Source organism: Nematostella vectensis, chromosome 3 (genome assembly GCF_932526225.1).
Source record: "Nematostella vectensis chromosome 3, jaNemVect1.1, whole genome shotgun sequence".
Taxonomy (NCBI): domain Eukaryota; kingdom Metazoa; phylum Cnidaria; class Anthozoa; order Actiniaria; family Edwardsiidae; genus Nematostella; species Nematostella vectensis.
In genome coordinates, this window is record NC_064036.1 from 17,684,561 (window position 1) to 17,700,665 (window position 16,105).

Sequence of the window (16,105 nt, forward strand, 5' to 3'; positions counted from 1 at the left end):
TTCACCGATCCTCCTTGGCCGGCTAGATACATCTTTGCAGAGGTTGCGGCCACTAGATCGCACGGCAGACTCGGCGCAGTGCGTCTTCGCGAGGAATCCGCCTCAACATGCGTGGCAACGCTATGTTTGTGTACACCAAGACGAAGACCCTGATATGGTACCATTGTGAGCGTCGGACACCGTCTTTGTATTGGATCAGATGAGCCCCGTCGGCATGCTCGAAGTTAAGTAAGTGGTCGGTGCCCGCAAGGAGGTTTTGTCAGATACGCGGCTTCTTCACGGTCACGAACTATGATCGAGGACTCGTCGCCACGGCGAGCGCATTTGCCTACGAAACGGACAGCGAGATCTCGACCCTCAGGATACTGCGGGTCTTCGCTACACGTGCTAGAGTGGGGGAACCTGGTAGTGTCCTTTTTTCCGACGCTATTCAATACCTCCCTCGCCGTGGCCGTGAAGAGGTCACCTGAGTCGAGCAGGTCCTTCAGCTCTGTGCTGTCAGTGCTGACCTATCCTCCCGGAAGTATAGGGGTGGCAGGCCTCAGAGAACTCCCATTCGGTCAGCTGAATGACCCCGGTTAGTTGAAGAACCTCTCTCAATGGCCGTCCCACAACATCCGCGATACGATACACGTCCGTAGGGAAGCCGTATTTCCGTACCACATCAATGGCGTCCGAGGCGCCGCCGAAGACACTGTCCTCGCATCCAAGGTACACCGTACGCATGTCGATGTGCGCATGAGGCTGCGCCTCTAAGTTGTCCTTGCTATTCCACACTTTGGACTCAACCTGCGCCGCTTGCCAGACGTCCTTATATTTAAGAGACGTTGGTTCCACTTCTTGAACCGATACCCTGTCGCCCCTCCCATGCTGTGCGTAGCCTCCAGGTACTCTTCCCAAGCGGTATGATCTCCCGAAAGCTCCTGAGGGACGTGACCGGTCTCATCTGTAAAGGCTCTGTAAATCGCAACGCTATCTCTCTCCGATCGGTATAGCTTCCCCTCGTGCGTGACTATAACGCGCCCGCATAGCCAGATCCTCGTGCTTCTGGGGATCGCCCTGTTTGTAAAGCGAATGAGCACCTCTCGCACTTTTGCCTCGCGCGTTTTCGTGGCGGCACTGGTTAAAGCCTTCTCCAGACATAACGAACGAAGCTCCTCCTCAGCCTCGAAGTCTAGGCTGTGGACGCTCGTGATCGCAGGTGGTTCAGTCGGAAGCTCCGCCCAGGCGTGGTTATTGTGGTAAGGGATAGTGACCCTCGCCTTAGTCTTGTACTTCCCCGAGTCCCACAGAACGTTACCCAGGGCGTCCACGGCTACTAGCTTTATCTCGAGCTTCTTTTCCATCTCAAAGAGGTCTTCTTTGGTGCATCCTTTAGTAGCCAGCTTCTCATCAAATCGCTCGAGGATCTTGCCTCGTGTCTTGGTTAGACCAAGGGAGCGTGAGGTGCTGCGATTCCTCAAGAAGTCGGCAACATAATTCACAACACAGTTAACGAAGGCGTCACCCCCCTCTCGCTCAAACATTGGCCCAGGCTCACCATTTTGCTCAGGTAAAGGGCGAAGCTCGTATCTCACGTAAACGAGGTACTCTCGTCCTTTCTCCCAAATACCTGCATCGATACCTTCCAGAGCACCGGCTGCGATTTGGTCTCCTCTTTTGACTAATGACCCACCGATCTTTTGCTCCGAGCGCCCTTCCTCCTCCGTGATTGGCGCCAATGGCTCTGCGGGGGCCTCACCAACGACCGTAGAGAGTCTAACGCTGGTCAGGGTCTACCACCTCAAGCACCAGTGGCAACACTGCGTTTGTCCGCAGAGACTCTCGCTCGTGCGAGACCCACCACACTGAGCCACCGTCATTGATATCAGACCCCCGCATAACCGGCTTTGGAGCAATGACTCCTGCTTCACCAAGATCCCGTATCTCCTGGTAAACACCGGCGCTTATGTCTTGGCCCCGAAGAGTGGCATCCACGTTTGGTAACCGAAGATGAGCGCCGCCGACGAAGAGAGAATAGTACTTCTCGGGATCTAAGTCCCCTGGGCCCTTTTGCTTTAGAAGCGGGTCGAACTGCTTCGGGTCAGTCTCTCGCCGACGCGTTTTTGCCGGAACGAGCGGCATAAGCAGATTGTGCTTGACATCCACGGGGATGTCCTCGTCCAGGATGTTCTGGACCAGCCCTGCTAGTACGGCAGGCGCCTCTTTGTCAGGCATGCTATTAAGAATCTCCTCTATGTAAGCGTCCATGTTAGGTATACCCTGTGCCACCCAGTCTCTAATTGTCCGTATCGCGGGCTATGATATCAGACAGGACGAGTGCAAACTGTTTCCGAGCGCCCCTCTCGGTGTCGCGCATCCTCTGCCCTACACGATTCGCTCCGCAGGGGCGACACAACCGCGTCTCCGACTGCGTCCCTATGCCACAGATCTTGCACGGCACGGGGAGGGGGCTGCCCTTACGGAGCCTTTGGAGGTGCACCTTGCAGTAGGTGTCCATGCACCTCTAGCCACACGTGTTTGCATTGCCGACTTTTAGCCACCTGCAGAGAATTCGCCTGCCCGAGAATTCTCGGGTGTTTCGAGAAACGGGCGCCTGGGATCATTTCGGGCCCTGGGGCTCGTTTCTCAAAACACCCGAGAATTCTCGGACCCGAAAACGATTTATTCCTTAAATTTGAAAAGCTGGCTAATTTCTATAAAATTTATGGTATCTAAATGTGTCGAAATATCGTCAAACATCGTATTTTACCACAAAGATTCATGTAAAGGATGATTCTCTTTATAGATTTATAGATCTTTCCCGAACTTCTCGGGCCCGAAATTCACATGGCTTAAATATTAAGAAAGTTCTAGGGACCTCGCAGTCACCCGAGACTTTTCGGGTAACTTTCTGGCTTCAACAAAACTTCGAAAATAGCCCTATTGAGCGTAATCATTTGGAATATGAACCAAGAGCAAGTTCAAACTGTTTTAAAACATGAAAGCGGTTCTCAAAAAGTAAAACATGCGAAATTTTGGGCAAAAAGACAAAATAAAGTTTCCGGGCCCGAAAATTCTCGGGTGTTTCGAGAAACGGGCGCCTGTGTGGTATTCGAACATACGAACACATCTTCTGGCATGCTCGAGGATCCAGCGTACTTTGCGGGCGCTCCCGGGCCCAAAGATCACTACCGCGAAATCAAAATTATTCTGACAGAATTAAATAGTTTCTTTCTTTGAGCACGGGCAAACCAGACGGAAGTTCGTGTATCAAATATTATCTTTAATTTTTCATCGAATATATCGGTAATCAAGCCAATCTCTTGAAGTTGTTGCCATAGATTTATCTGGTTCCGTTTTAGCCGTGATTCACAACAGTTTACGCGATTTACCTCCCCGCATCTCGGTTCATCTCCTCCCCGCTCGTAATAGCGGAACTCCCAAGCGACGCTAAGCGCCGCGTGAGCGGAGCCCTATACCTAAGAAAAAGAGGTATATAAAAAAAATATGGTAACAAATATCAGTAACCCATCGACTCGAGTTTTCGTGACGGATGTCCGTCCGTCCGTCCCTTAAAATCATCGTATGACAACCAAACTTGGCAGGTGTCATGTATGTGTCAAGGGATGTGCAAAACTGTGGTCATGTGATTGATGACGTCATCGATGACGTCACTAGAAGCAAAATACGTGATTAAAAGCAAAATCATTCACATCTCTTGAAAGAAACATTGTTTTACAACCAAACTTCGCAGGTGTCATGTTTGTGTCAAGGAGGGGGGGAAGGTGCAAAAATATGGTGACGTCATCGAGAACGTCACTAAAAGCAAAACTATTCCGATTTCATTAAGAACAAAAATATCCATCTCATGAGCAAAACATCCTATAACAACCAATCTTGGTATGTGTCATAAAGGTGTCAAGGGGGGTGCACCAACATAATCACGTGATTGTGACTTCATCAATGACGTCACTAGAAGCAAAAAATATGCTGTTGTCATCAAATAAAACATATTTATATTTCATTTTGTTGTCGTGTGACAACAAAACTCGGTAGGTGTGATGTATGTTTCAATTGGGGTGCATTGAGACGGTCACGTGACGTCATTGATGACGTCAATAAATTAAAACTACCCTGTCGCCGAAACATCATATGACAACTAAACTTGTTATATGTCATGTAGATGTGGGGGGAAGGGAGTATAACAAGTTGGTCCCGTGATCTGTGAAATCGTTGACGTCGTCAAAAACAGAAATTATAATAATATTGAAAATTTTTTTTTAATTATTCAGCGAAAATAAGCAAAGATTTGGTCGTTTGGAAATCTATATATTAAAATACAACAGGGTAGGAAGCCCCACGCCCTGGCAAACACAACTTCGACTCTTGGAGGCAACTTTTTCGGCAGAAAGCGGACAGCTTTTCCCGTTGTATTTTCTATTGTGTATTTTCTATTTTTGGGAACATTTCGTCTGGTTTGCCCGTGCTTCGAGATACCAAAATTGAACGTCAGAAATGTGTTCCTTTTCGGTCAGTAGACACTAAATCGTTCTCTTATATCCAAGTTTAGTCAGATAAATTTCTCATGTTATAGCTGTGGATTGTATTATTTTTTAAAGGTGTTATCAAAAGTCCGCGGTAATAGATTACTGTCGAATGTATACATGAATAATGAAAAAAGCCTTTCTTCTTTGAATAAGGGCTCAGTGTGACTGAGGTAATGAGAAATTGACTGTTAATGATGAGCCCTAAAAATTTAGTTTCATTTACTATCTGGATGGGTTCGTTGTTTAGCCGTGCCTTGGCCATGGTACTTGGAGTGGTGTCTGCTAATAATGATGGACCACCCCTTCCCCCTTACATTTCGCCATATCCACCAAATCCATTTGCCACATAGCCCTATCCCTTGGCTGTGGTACTTGCAGTGTTGACTGTCTGCTTTGTATGGTGGACCACCCCTCCCCTAATTTTTCATAACTTTTGCCATAGCTTTGTCCCAGATACTTGCAGTGCTAAATGACTGTTATGTTTTGATTCATATGATAAGCACCCCTCCCCTTATTCCTATGCTACATTGCTATCAGATACTTGCAGTGCTAGATAAACTGTAATGTATTGATTCATAGGACCATCCCTCCCCCTGAAAGCCACATCTTACTGCATTATATTACCATTTGGCCATTTGCCACTAGCGCTTGACAAATGGCCATTCCAAAGAACAAATGGCCAATGTGAGACAGTGTTGGACAGTATTGAAGCAGGGGTATAAAATAGGTGTTCCAAACATAAATGCAAGCAATAAAGAGTAAGATATTTGTATTTGGAAGGAGTTTTATTGAAGACTTCATGACCTAATTGATATTCACAATAAAGCACATGTTAAATAAACAATGCGCTAAGTTGAGTTGGCTCCCTGTGGTTGAAACTGGAATTTTGTTGTCGAACCTTAAGCCCTTTTCCCTTACATTTTGGCTAATTAGTGTGGGGCACATACCTAACACTTAATGTATTAGTGAGTTCTGATTAAAGAAGAGGCGCTTGCATTAATCTGTGTGGCCCGTTATACACCTATCAACTGTCCAAATCGCGCTGAATTTCCTTGTTGAACAAAAGTTTAAAGGAGAACCAAACCTGTTTCTCATGTATACAAAAAAAACTAATTCTAAAATAGAAAAAAAACACACCGACTTATATACTAAGTATATTAAGTATATATACTAAGTATATTATATATACCTACACACCGACCAATATAATAAGAGGGGGAATAAGTTACCATGCCAAGAAAAAAAAATATTTAAAAAAATCCCAAAGTTTGTCATAAAAAAAACTTTTAAACTTAAGACCACTTCTAATCAGCAGCTTCTGCAAATGCTTGAAAAAATTGGGAAAATTAAAGCACTGCAGAGTAATGAATCAGGAGGCTTCTTGATGAAGAAGAGTTCTTGATGAAGTAACAAATCAACCTTGAATACAAATCAACCTTGAATACATATCAATCATATCTGCATAACTGCGCTTGACAAGAGACAAACGAGTAGAAGTGGTATCTTTAATGGTATTAATGTAACGTTTTAGCTATAAGATGTCAAAATTTTCAAAGCCATATTCAAAACAAAAGTCAAATGTACGTTTAAACTATATCCCCTGAGGGCTATATGCCTTCAGGAGCCTGCATGGGCCTTTGTCTGTATCCTGGGAACATGTGTACGGTTGGGTAGGCTCAATTCACTGGCTCAGTATCACGCAGGTTTGTTTCTTTGTATCTTTGGGATCAGGTATCAAGCAAGGGACGGAAACCAGTGTGGTAGCCATGTGAATGTGAGTCACGTCCTTTGCAAATAAATAAGAAGGGTCTCGTGTTAGGAAGAACATACAACTGTGATCTATAGTGTCATTTTGTCATCTCTGCATTGTGACCAATATTCAGAGTTCATTGTTTGAGTGAAACCAAGGCAAGTCAATTCACCAGATAAAAGTTTGCAGTTTGAAATGTGAGAGTGTAACAAGGTGGCATACCTTCACATGCAGGCCTAGAACACTGACTGAGAACAACAGACGATTCAAATTGATGAAATGACAAGTTTCACCAGTAATATTTCTAGCAAACCTTGATGACAGACAGCTGTGTTTATTCAAAAAGATATGTCTAGCCCAGCTGAAAGTAAAACTTTCCGGTGAATTTCTATGCAATTGGATTTACCAAAAGAATGAAAGACATGTAAACACAGAGTCACTGCAAAAAAGAAGCTTTATTTATTAGACCATATAATTTATTTACAATATACAACAATAAAATACAGTCAAAGTGAATAGGAAAAGGAGTTATTAAGTAAATTCAAATGAAACAAAATAAAAAAAAATACAGTGGAGCGTTGGTGACAGAGCCATCAACCAAACAAGTTTGGGTGTCAATGTCAACTACCACTACCACAGTTTTAACTAGCTAAAAGCTATAACCAGGGATAAAAGTAAGGAAAGTATAAGCAAAATAGAAAACATTGTAATTTATCAACTAATTAATCAATAAGAGCTATCTACTGCTAAACACAGACAGTCCTAGTACAAATATTTAGCTGGAAAATGAATAAATATGAAAAAATAGTAAAATGAAAATGGTGAAGGGATTTTGATGTCAAGACCCGGTTGTATACATAGCCATACCTAGTTATATGAGTCCTGGTCATCGCAACCACTCCTGCTACCACCTCCATAGTCCCGTCTGCCACCGCCACCACGGCCACCGCCATATCCACGTCCACCCCCTCTACCACCTCCATAGCCGCCACCGCCACCACTTCTGTAGCCACCTCCTCGTCCTCCCCCACGCTGCTCACGAGATCTTGCCTGATTGACTTTCATGGAACGGCCATCAAACTCCTGAGACAATAATGAAACAATTGAGTGAGCCTGAAACAACAGGCTCATAAAAAGGCTTGATAAAAAAAAATATCTGTTGGATCACCTGAAACTAGCCTATGTGCATCCTGTTTCAAAATTCTTATTATATTACCCTCTGCATGTTACCGGATATTTGTCAGTTCAAGCCCCCAGCTTCTAGCACGGAATATTAAATTGATTTCTGATTGGCTGCTAGTTGGCTCGTGACAAGCCGAAAAAAGCATAGAGGAACATCCAGCACAATATTGCTTGGTGATGGATACAAGTGTGAAGCTAGGTACAGAGATTGTTGTAGGGTATTAGAGTCAAAACAGATGGGGTGAAGTTTTTCCTGTTTGAGGCTGCCCCATCGTTTTCTCTGGATTTTATTGTGCCTCTTAGCCAAGGTTCGCTTGTTTAAAAATCTTTTTGTGAGGTTTTTGCTCTGGGGGATTTGCATTACTGACTGGTCAGATATCAAGGTTTCTGGTACTTTTGGTTATTTTGTAAATGGAACATATTACTCCCACTGGAAAATGTCTGGAAAATGTGGAGTTGCTTAAGAGGAAGTCCTCTTTTACTGGGAATACCAGAAATTCTGGAAAATTGTGTACCATTTGCAGTTTTCCATAGCATATTTGACCAAGGCCCAAATCGGCCACTATTCCCTAGTAGAATTTATGGGTACAGAAGCAAATGGTACATAACTCACCCTAGAAATTCTGGAATGTAGTAAACTTTTTCTTACCATTATGGCATTCCGGAAAAACTGGATTTCCAATTAAATGTTAAACAATTCAAATGGTCTGTCACTCACCTGCCCGTCAAGCTCGTTGATGGCATCTTCCATGTTCTTTTTGCTTCCAAATGTGACAAAAGCAAACCCTCTTGGTCTCTGAGTCTCTCTGTCTGAGATTACTTGGACTGTAAAAATACATTTAAGATGATAGAAAACCAATCCAAAAATCATGTCGAATGTTCCTTACATGTTCTGCTTTATAAAATTAAAATATGTAAGTTCCTTATAATTCCATAATTCCCCATAAGTTACATATAATTTAAAAAGTTCCATAAAAAATTTTAAGGGTGCAAATTTATATGTCGATTCAAGATTAGAGCAAATGCAAATATGTACTTAAGCAAAATGTGAGATTTAGGGTGTGATAAACTTATGCTGTGTTTAAACTTGAGCGTCCAACCTAGGTTGAGTAACTACCCAACCTAGGTTAGATTTGGAGTGTGTGTGAACAGGCTCCAAATAGCCACTTTAAGTGGCTATAATATCTGGCACATAATATGTGCCAGCAATTACAAAGGATCCGCAACCTAGGTTTGGTTGAGCTGAACCATTCCAGGAGGCATGTTGAGTGTAGGCAATTGAGGTTACAGTCAAATCTGCTGACAGGTCTTGTCAGCTATCGCTTTCCTATGTCAGTCATTTCTCAAATAGTGTTTACTCAATAGTCATGAGATTACCACATGTTTTGGGGATCCGCGCATTTGCTGGACATTTTACACAATTCTTCCCAACAAACTAGTTTTAAAGTCAGGGGACAGAGAAACCCTAATGTACTAGCGCAAAAAATTCAACGAAAATGACAAACATAAGGCAAGGTGGTCCCTAAAGGATCATCTTGAATTATAGTGAATCTTGTAAACAGAAGCCACCACAGAATAACAAGATGGGTAAAAAAATCATAATCGCAGCAGCAGCAGTTTGACCTCAGAATTCAAATTGACAACACCAGCGCTGTTCGGGCTGAGTGATCAACCAAGGTTACCTTATTATAGGGAATTAACGTTGGTAGATATTAGTGTGTATTAAATGTACGCGTATCGAATTTTTGGACCACTTCAAAACAAATGAAATGAACGCGAATTTGGGCCTAATGTCTCAAATAAACTTAATTAACGCCGATCCTGAAAAACATATTTTTGGGGTAATTTGCTGCTCAGATATATTCCATTTACCAAAAACTATTATAATCAAGCAAGCAAGCTTTTACGGCTAGAGAGAACAACGACCGAATTGAAAAATTATCTAACGTGATCAAAGAAGATAACTAAACTCTTTATTAATAAACAGAGTACGGTTTTAAAATTAGTTGAATTTTGTATTCGATCTTTCATAAAATTCAGTATTAATTAACGTTTTTAAAATTACCGTTTAACTTAATTAATGTATTACAAATTAACAATGACCTTATTTAGGATATATTAAATTAACGCGAATTTGAAAAATGCGCGTTAATTTAGTGGAACGTTAATTTCCTATAATAAGGTAGGTTTTCAAGTGTAAACACATTTCTCCTAAGCGGGGTTCAGATAACCACAAACTGAACATAGGTTTACGCTCAAGTGTAGACACGGCATTAGTAGTTTCTTTAGCGTGAAACGGGCTTTTGGTCAGAGAGACAGAGAAAACAATTGTACAAGAATAAAAACATAGCTATAAAAAAACGTGTTATCGATGTTAGATTGTTGTTGCTAATTCTAAAGAAAATCCGAACGACGATTATCTTATGGAGGAAAAACACAAAAGCAATTATACAAAACCGCTTTTTTTTCTGTCTTTACTCACCATCTACAACATCATAACGACTGAATCTATCCTGTAGGTCTGCCTCGTTGACTTTGAAGTCGAGATTTCCGATGTAGCATTTGCATTCTTCACCCATTTTGAGATCAAAGTACGAGTATTTTAGCAAACGACTGTGACCGGATGAGTAAGCTTGAGAGAGAAAGCACGATGCTCTCACTCGAAATGTTGGGGCGCACGGGAATCACATGAGGGCGGCTCATACTTAGGCCCGCTCGTTCATAAACTCATGAATAAAGAAATATGAATGAACCCATGAAGAGGTATTCGAACACATCTTCAGAGGACTGTTTTTTATTACACTAGTTCGAGAACACGACAAGGTGATTGTATTTTTTTAAGAAAACCAGACCCTGCGCGCAGGGTTGACTGGGATACCTGAGATCTGCAACTTGTTTGTGTGGCATGTTCGCATGTATGACAAAGATTTTACTTCCTACTTTGGATTAATAAAAAAAATGTATAATATTGTTTTTTATTGTAAATGCCATATCACAACACTGATTGGGGCAAGAAAGGTAAGAGCATCATCTCTTCAGGTGTGGGGTGGACTTGAGGTGTGCTCCATGAAAGTAGACAGGGCTGATTGTCCTATCTTCAAATACTATCCCCACATCAGAGTTAGCACCGAAATAAGATTAAGGAAAGCTGAGAATGTGTCTTAAAATTGTTATTTCTTAAACATTTTTTTGGTTCACTGCCCTCAATTTGCTATCACTTAGGGATAAATTTATTCTAACACCCAAAGTGAGTCCTATTGTATTAACAAAATAATTTTATTGAAATGTATTATTTTATTTATGTAAGTTACAAGTAAACAACAACATTTAATTATTTTGAAGTCAAATGAGAGGGCTATAGAATAATCCAGACTTTATTAAAATTATGCACTAGTCAATTGAAACCCCCACCCCCATGGTCCATGGTAAGGGTGGGGATTAGACTTTGACCCTGTACAAAACAGAGAAAAGCCTCCACCCCCTCAGGACAAAACTACCTGACATTTAAATACAACAAGTCACCTGAGATAAGCCTTAATCTTTCAAAGCCAGTACACTTCAGTGAGTACATTTGTACCAATAACTATGAAGATAACAGTTAATAAAAAAATGGTAGCCTACTTGTAGGCTTTGATAGTTTTTCCGGCACGAAAACCCCACGGCCGCCACCTTGGATAACGCGCTCCGCAGGGGGAGGGGGAGAAAAAATGCTCTAAACCCCCACGTGACCACCACACTTCCCCGGGACCATGGGGGTGGGGGTTTCAAATGACTAGTGCATTATTAAAGCATAAGCATATTTTCAAGATCAAAAACACCACAAAAATATTACAAATCTCTATCAAAATAGAATGACATTCAATGAGGGATAAAGGTATTTTAGGGAAATAATAAAACTTATCTAAAGGAAGCACCAAAGTACCAAAATAATTTTCATAGATTTAAATTAAGTAAGTACATATTTTTACATGACTTACAATTTAAGTTAAACCTATGCTGTTTTTTACTGAAATCGACATGGTTAAAATGATGACATTCAATGAGAGAGATCAAGATATTTTATAGAAAACAGTTGGTCAAGTGTCCAATGTAACTTAACCCATTGACTCCTGGCTTTTTTTGAGCTGAATTTACAAAAAAAAAACAGACTGAAAACAGATACCTCATAAAAAAATACAGCTATGAGCATATTAGGAGAGTGTCTCAGGACATCATGAAGTCCTTTGGGACATAATTGAGTGCTTTGCTTACGGATATTTGCAAGCAAAGGTGGATTCATGATGATTTTGTCTTGTTTGGCTTTGCCTGGATGAGAAATAATTTTCTAATGAATCACCACAGCTCTCCTAAATGGTGTCTTTTCTGAAACCAAATTGATTCCAAAATTGTTTACACTGCTATTCTGGGTCTGGATGACCTGGAATTGATTTGTTTGGCTTCGGGGTGAAAAGACTTATAAACAACCATCTGACTTTGGGGAGAGGAGTGTTGACTGGCCCTCCCCTCGTGAATTTTCCCTGGATCTCCCAGAATGCTTTGCAATACGTAAAGACATCTTCGTGGTTGTACAATCCTTCAAGGAGTGGACATTGTGTTTTGAGGCCATGGAAATGTACCTGGAGGATCAGAATAAAGGTATCTATTTGCGTCTTGAGCTGTGTTTGCTGATCTCTCCCCCTTGTGTGGTATTTTGAGCGTTTTATTGAGAGGGGTGATTCTGCTTTTCTCTCCTTGTTCGGTTTGAGATTTGTCAAAGAACCTGTGCTATTATTTGGCTTAAAAGTAGATGCCAACACCTTGGTTGGGTGCATATCTGCAAGACCATTTATCCCTTAGACTGATGCCTGAGTATCTTCATCTTGTTGTGTTTATTTTGCATTTATGAATTTTTTGGGTTGTGGGTACTTCCCAAAGCCGGTACAAGCCGGTTGGGGGGTCATTGTGTTAAAGTAGATTCATTGACAAAGCGATTTGTGGGAGACGATTTCCATCAATTGTTTCAAACTACTTCCACTTCAATAGATTAAGCAATCAAGATAAATACCTCGAGTCCATTCATGAGTGTCCAGAGCACATTTAATTACGTCTTGAAGTAAGCTGTATGAGTCTAAAGCAGTCAGCACAATTCTTATCTTGAGCCGCGTGTCCCGGTCGCAAATGTAAACACGAGTAAATACAGCGTAATAAATACAAGCTGAGATGATTTTCCAAAATAACTTGGTAGAAATTGAGGCTATGGTAAAATATGCAGTTATTAATTCGGGCCTTCAACTGCACAAATAACATTGATCTGAGGTCTGGAATCTCAAATTCAAGATGACGGCCATGACATAGTTTTAAATTATGCAGAAGGATTCTGGGGGTCGTTTCTCAAAACTCCCGGTAATATCCGTGCCCGTTAGGGTACCGGGAGAGTTTTCGGGATACTTTTCCGGGCGAGGAAGAGCGTTTCTCAAAGCTAGCGGTAGCGTCCCGGTTGTTTACGGGTTCCCGATAAGCAAATTATAATTTTCAGAGTTAATGAATAGATTGGCTAAATAATTATTGAATATCAATAAAAATCGTAGATTTGTCGTTGTCTGTAGACAACTGGTACCTCAAACACTGCTGTGGCATCGGCACTTTTCGAAAAAAAGACAAAGAACATGTAGATAAAGTATCATTTTGAAGCAAAACTTTCAATACCTTCGCAAAGTTGTTTACATTTTTTGGCGCACGGTGACAGCTAAATCTCAAATCATTTGACAGAAAAGAAACCTGATTGGCTGGTGGGGAATCCCATAAATTGATGTTAGCGGTGATTGGCTCACTTCTTATCGGGCAGTGGAATGGTTTCCTCAAGTGATAAAAACTCACTACAACTCGACACAACTTGAAAATGGCGAGATTTAATCGGAAGAAAAGCACCAAATTGGATATTTCAACTTGGCTAATTCAAGATAAATGGTTGATCTATAAATTCAGCTGAAAATATTAAGGAAAAACATCGTTTGGGGTATCAATTTTCGCATTAAAAAGTAATTCCGGGTAAGTTAACAGGAGCTTTTGAGCTCCCGTAAGTTACCGGACGAGTTACCGGGATTTTTTCCGTGCCCGAAAATAGCGGGCGTTGTGATAAACACCCGAAGTGTTTATCGGGGGCTTACCGGGTGACTTTTTGGGTTTCCGGGTTTATCGGGACTTTTGAGAAACGACCCCCCGGTAACTACGCATTGCGATGTCGTAGGACAGTAGGGTAATACTTCGTGTAAGAAAAAGGCTTCAGTAAGGTAGCAATGAGTACATGAGTATAAGAAGTATTGCCTATGGCGCAAGGGTTCTTGGGAATTGCATTGTGCAAATCGCGAGACGACAGAAGAAAAAAAAACAGTTGCATTTTATGACTGGGCTACCACAGGTATCCCAGTAAAAAGGGGGGGGGGGAATGCACTCCCTGGCTTATAAAATACAGGAAAGTGTGAATGGAAATATCTGGGAAACTGGAATTTTGAGCGACCCTGTCACTATATAGGCTCTCTAAGGGACAAACCATTGAAAGGTGAAGGGGGTGGTTGCGGAAATAAAAAAAAGTGCAAGCTTTTCACTCAAAAAAAAAAATCCTGCATGAAAAAATGACCAGCAAAAACAAAAAACGTGCAAGCCGGTTTACTGTCATTTGACCACATAATAAAGCCATTATATAAAGACAGTGTGCCTCGCCAATCATACTTCAACAGTTCTTGTTACACTAATAATTATTGTTGTTGGTACACAACACATGTAAATATAAACAAGCGTAGCAGAGACGGGGGTTGGGATTGAGACTTCCCCTCCACCCCTACTTTCGTGATATCATCCTCTCTTGATATGTAAAGACAACAGGAAACACCGCACGTAAAGCGGGAATATATGTAGCTGGGTGCTTTACTTTCAGAGATGAGACATCTAAGAATACATTTTTTTCATTTCTACATTTATTGAACCAAGGTTACAAAAGCCAATAATGCTATATGTATCTCTTACAAGAGCCCCCCTACCCTACACATGCATGCACAAAATACGACGTATGCTTCGCGGTTCCTAAAAATTCCCCATGTCTTCAATCTTTTTTTCGGAGGGAGCGCATCGACCGGAGAGCAAGTCTAATCTTGGTATCGAATATGATTTTTCGTGTCCACACCACAGGCTTCCCAGTCGGTTGATTTGTATTTTGATTTCATGCTGATCAGCGGTCTTTTTAGCGCATGCGCGAGTTTCATGTAGTGGATGCGATTTTTCGTGTCCACACCGCACAGGTTTCCCAGTCGGCTTATTTTTATTTTGATTTCATGCTGATCAGCGGTCTTTTTAGCACATGCGCGAGTTTCATATAATGGATGCGATTTTTCGTGTCCACGCCACAGGTTTCCCAGTCGGCTGATTTGTATTTTGATTTTATGCTGATCGTGTGTTTTTTAGCGCATGCGCGAGTTTCATATAGTCCATTTTTCGTGTCCACAACACAGGCTTCCCACTCGGCTGATTGTATATTGATTTCATATCGATCAGCGGTGTTTTGGCGCATAAGAGAGTTTCATCGAAACGATCCATACAAGTTCCCCAACTGATCCCGGGACCCGAAACGATCCCCAAAAGTCCCCGAAATGAACCCCAAGGAATTACAGTAATGGACAACTAAAGGAATGTGTGAGGATTGGCTTTCAGTATGAAACATATGAAACATTTAGCTTTGTTGTGTTATTAAAAGGAAATTTACATTAACTAAAACTATAGTATTAAGATTTTAATATACGACTGCGGGGGAAATACAGTGGTTGAGTCAGAAATTAACAATTCCTGTGATAGTAATTTGAAGAACCCGGCGTGGATAAATCATTTTTACATAACAAGCCATAAAAGAAGTCCAGTGTACTTTTTATTTAACTTTGTTCAAATGCACGGTAGCGAGTTGGTACCTTTTACGAAGTAATAGCTGAATCTTCCCCTCATTTACCACACTGAATAAATGCAGAATTTGACTAGATGGTGTTTCTGTAGTGGCCATTAATGGCCACTCAAGAGTAGACATTAGCAGTGGTCTGGTTGATATTATAGTTTCCCGGTCACCATCAGCACTGGAATGGAAACTGAAATACTGCGCTCTTTGAGATCAACAGAAACTGTGTTTCCACAAAGAACATATCCCTCCCCAAGCTATTACAGGGGACGACCCCGAAGTTGGCCTCTCCGCAAACAAAAAATTCTAGCTACAACCTTCAGTAAGACCTAGACAATGTGCTACTTGGATGTCTTTAACTCTACTTGGACTAGTTTGCTTCTTGGAAACCGTCAGTACTACCTGGACTAGTGTGCTCCTTTGAAAATTTAAGTACTATCTAGACCTGTGCTCTTGGTTTTTACTGCTTTTAGTTGTATTTCAATTGTATAATTGGGATGCACTGTAGAGAGAAGATTGCCGGGAAAATAAGGTTCAAGAAAAAAAAAAATAGATCGGGAGGCAGACAGACGGGCAAGAAAACATCCTCCCCTCACAATGTTTCCATACTGTATGAAACGTTTCCCATTAAGGCTAAACAAAATAGTTAAAAGCTTTGGAAGTTAAAATTTATTAGTTGAAGCTTTTAAACCATTCTTCCATCTTTCTTTTAAGCCATTCCATTACATC

The 16,105-nt window shown here is 41.5% G+C and overlaps 1 protein-coding gene across 1 annotated transcript; it reads right to left on the reverse strand.

Annotated features, from left to right (window-relative positions):
• Positions 1-5,295: 5,295 nt before the first annotated feature.
• Positions 5,296-10,118, reverse strand: LOC5506545 (glycine-rich RNA-binding protein 8). Its single transcript, XM_001627204.3, has 4 exons — positions 9,944-10,118; positions 8,180-8,286; positions 7,147-7,362; positions 5,296-6,315 (listed from the first exon to the last, which is right to left on the reverse strand). The coding sequence occupies exons 1-3, from the start codon at positions 10,038-10,040 to the stop codon at positions 7,147-7,149; spliced, it is 420 nt and encodes a 139-aa protein (XP_001627254.1). The 5' UTR covers positions 10,041-10,118; the 3' UTR covers positions 5,296-6,315.
• Positions 10,119-16,105: the final 5,987 nt, after the last annotated feature.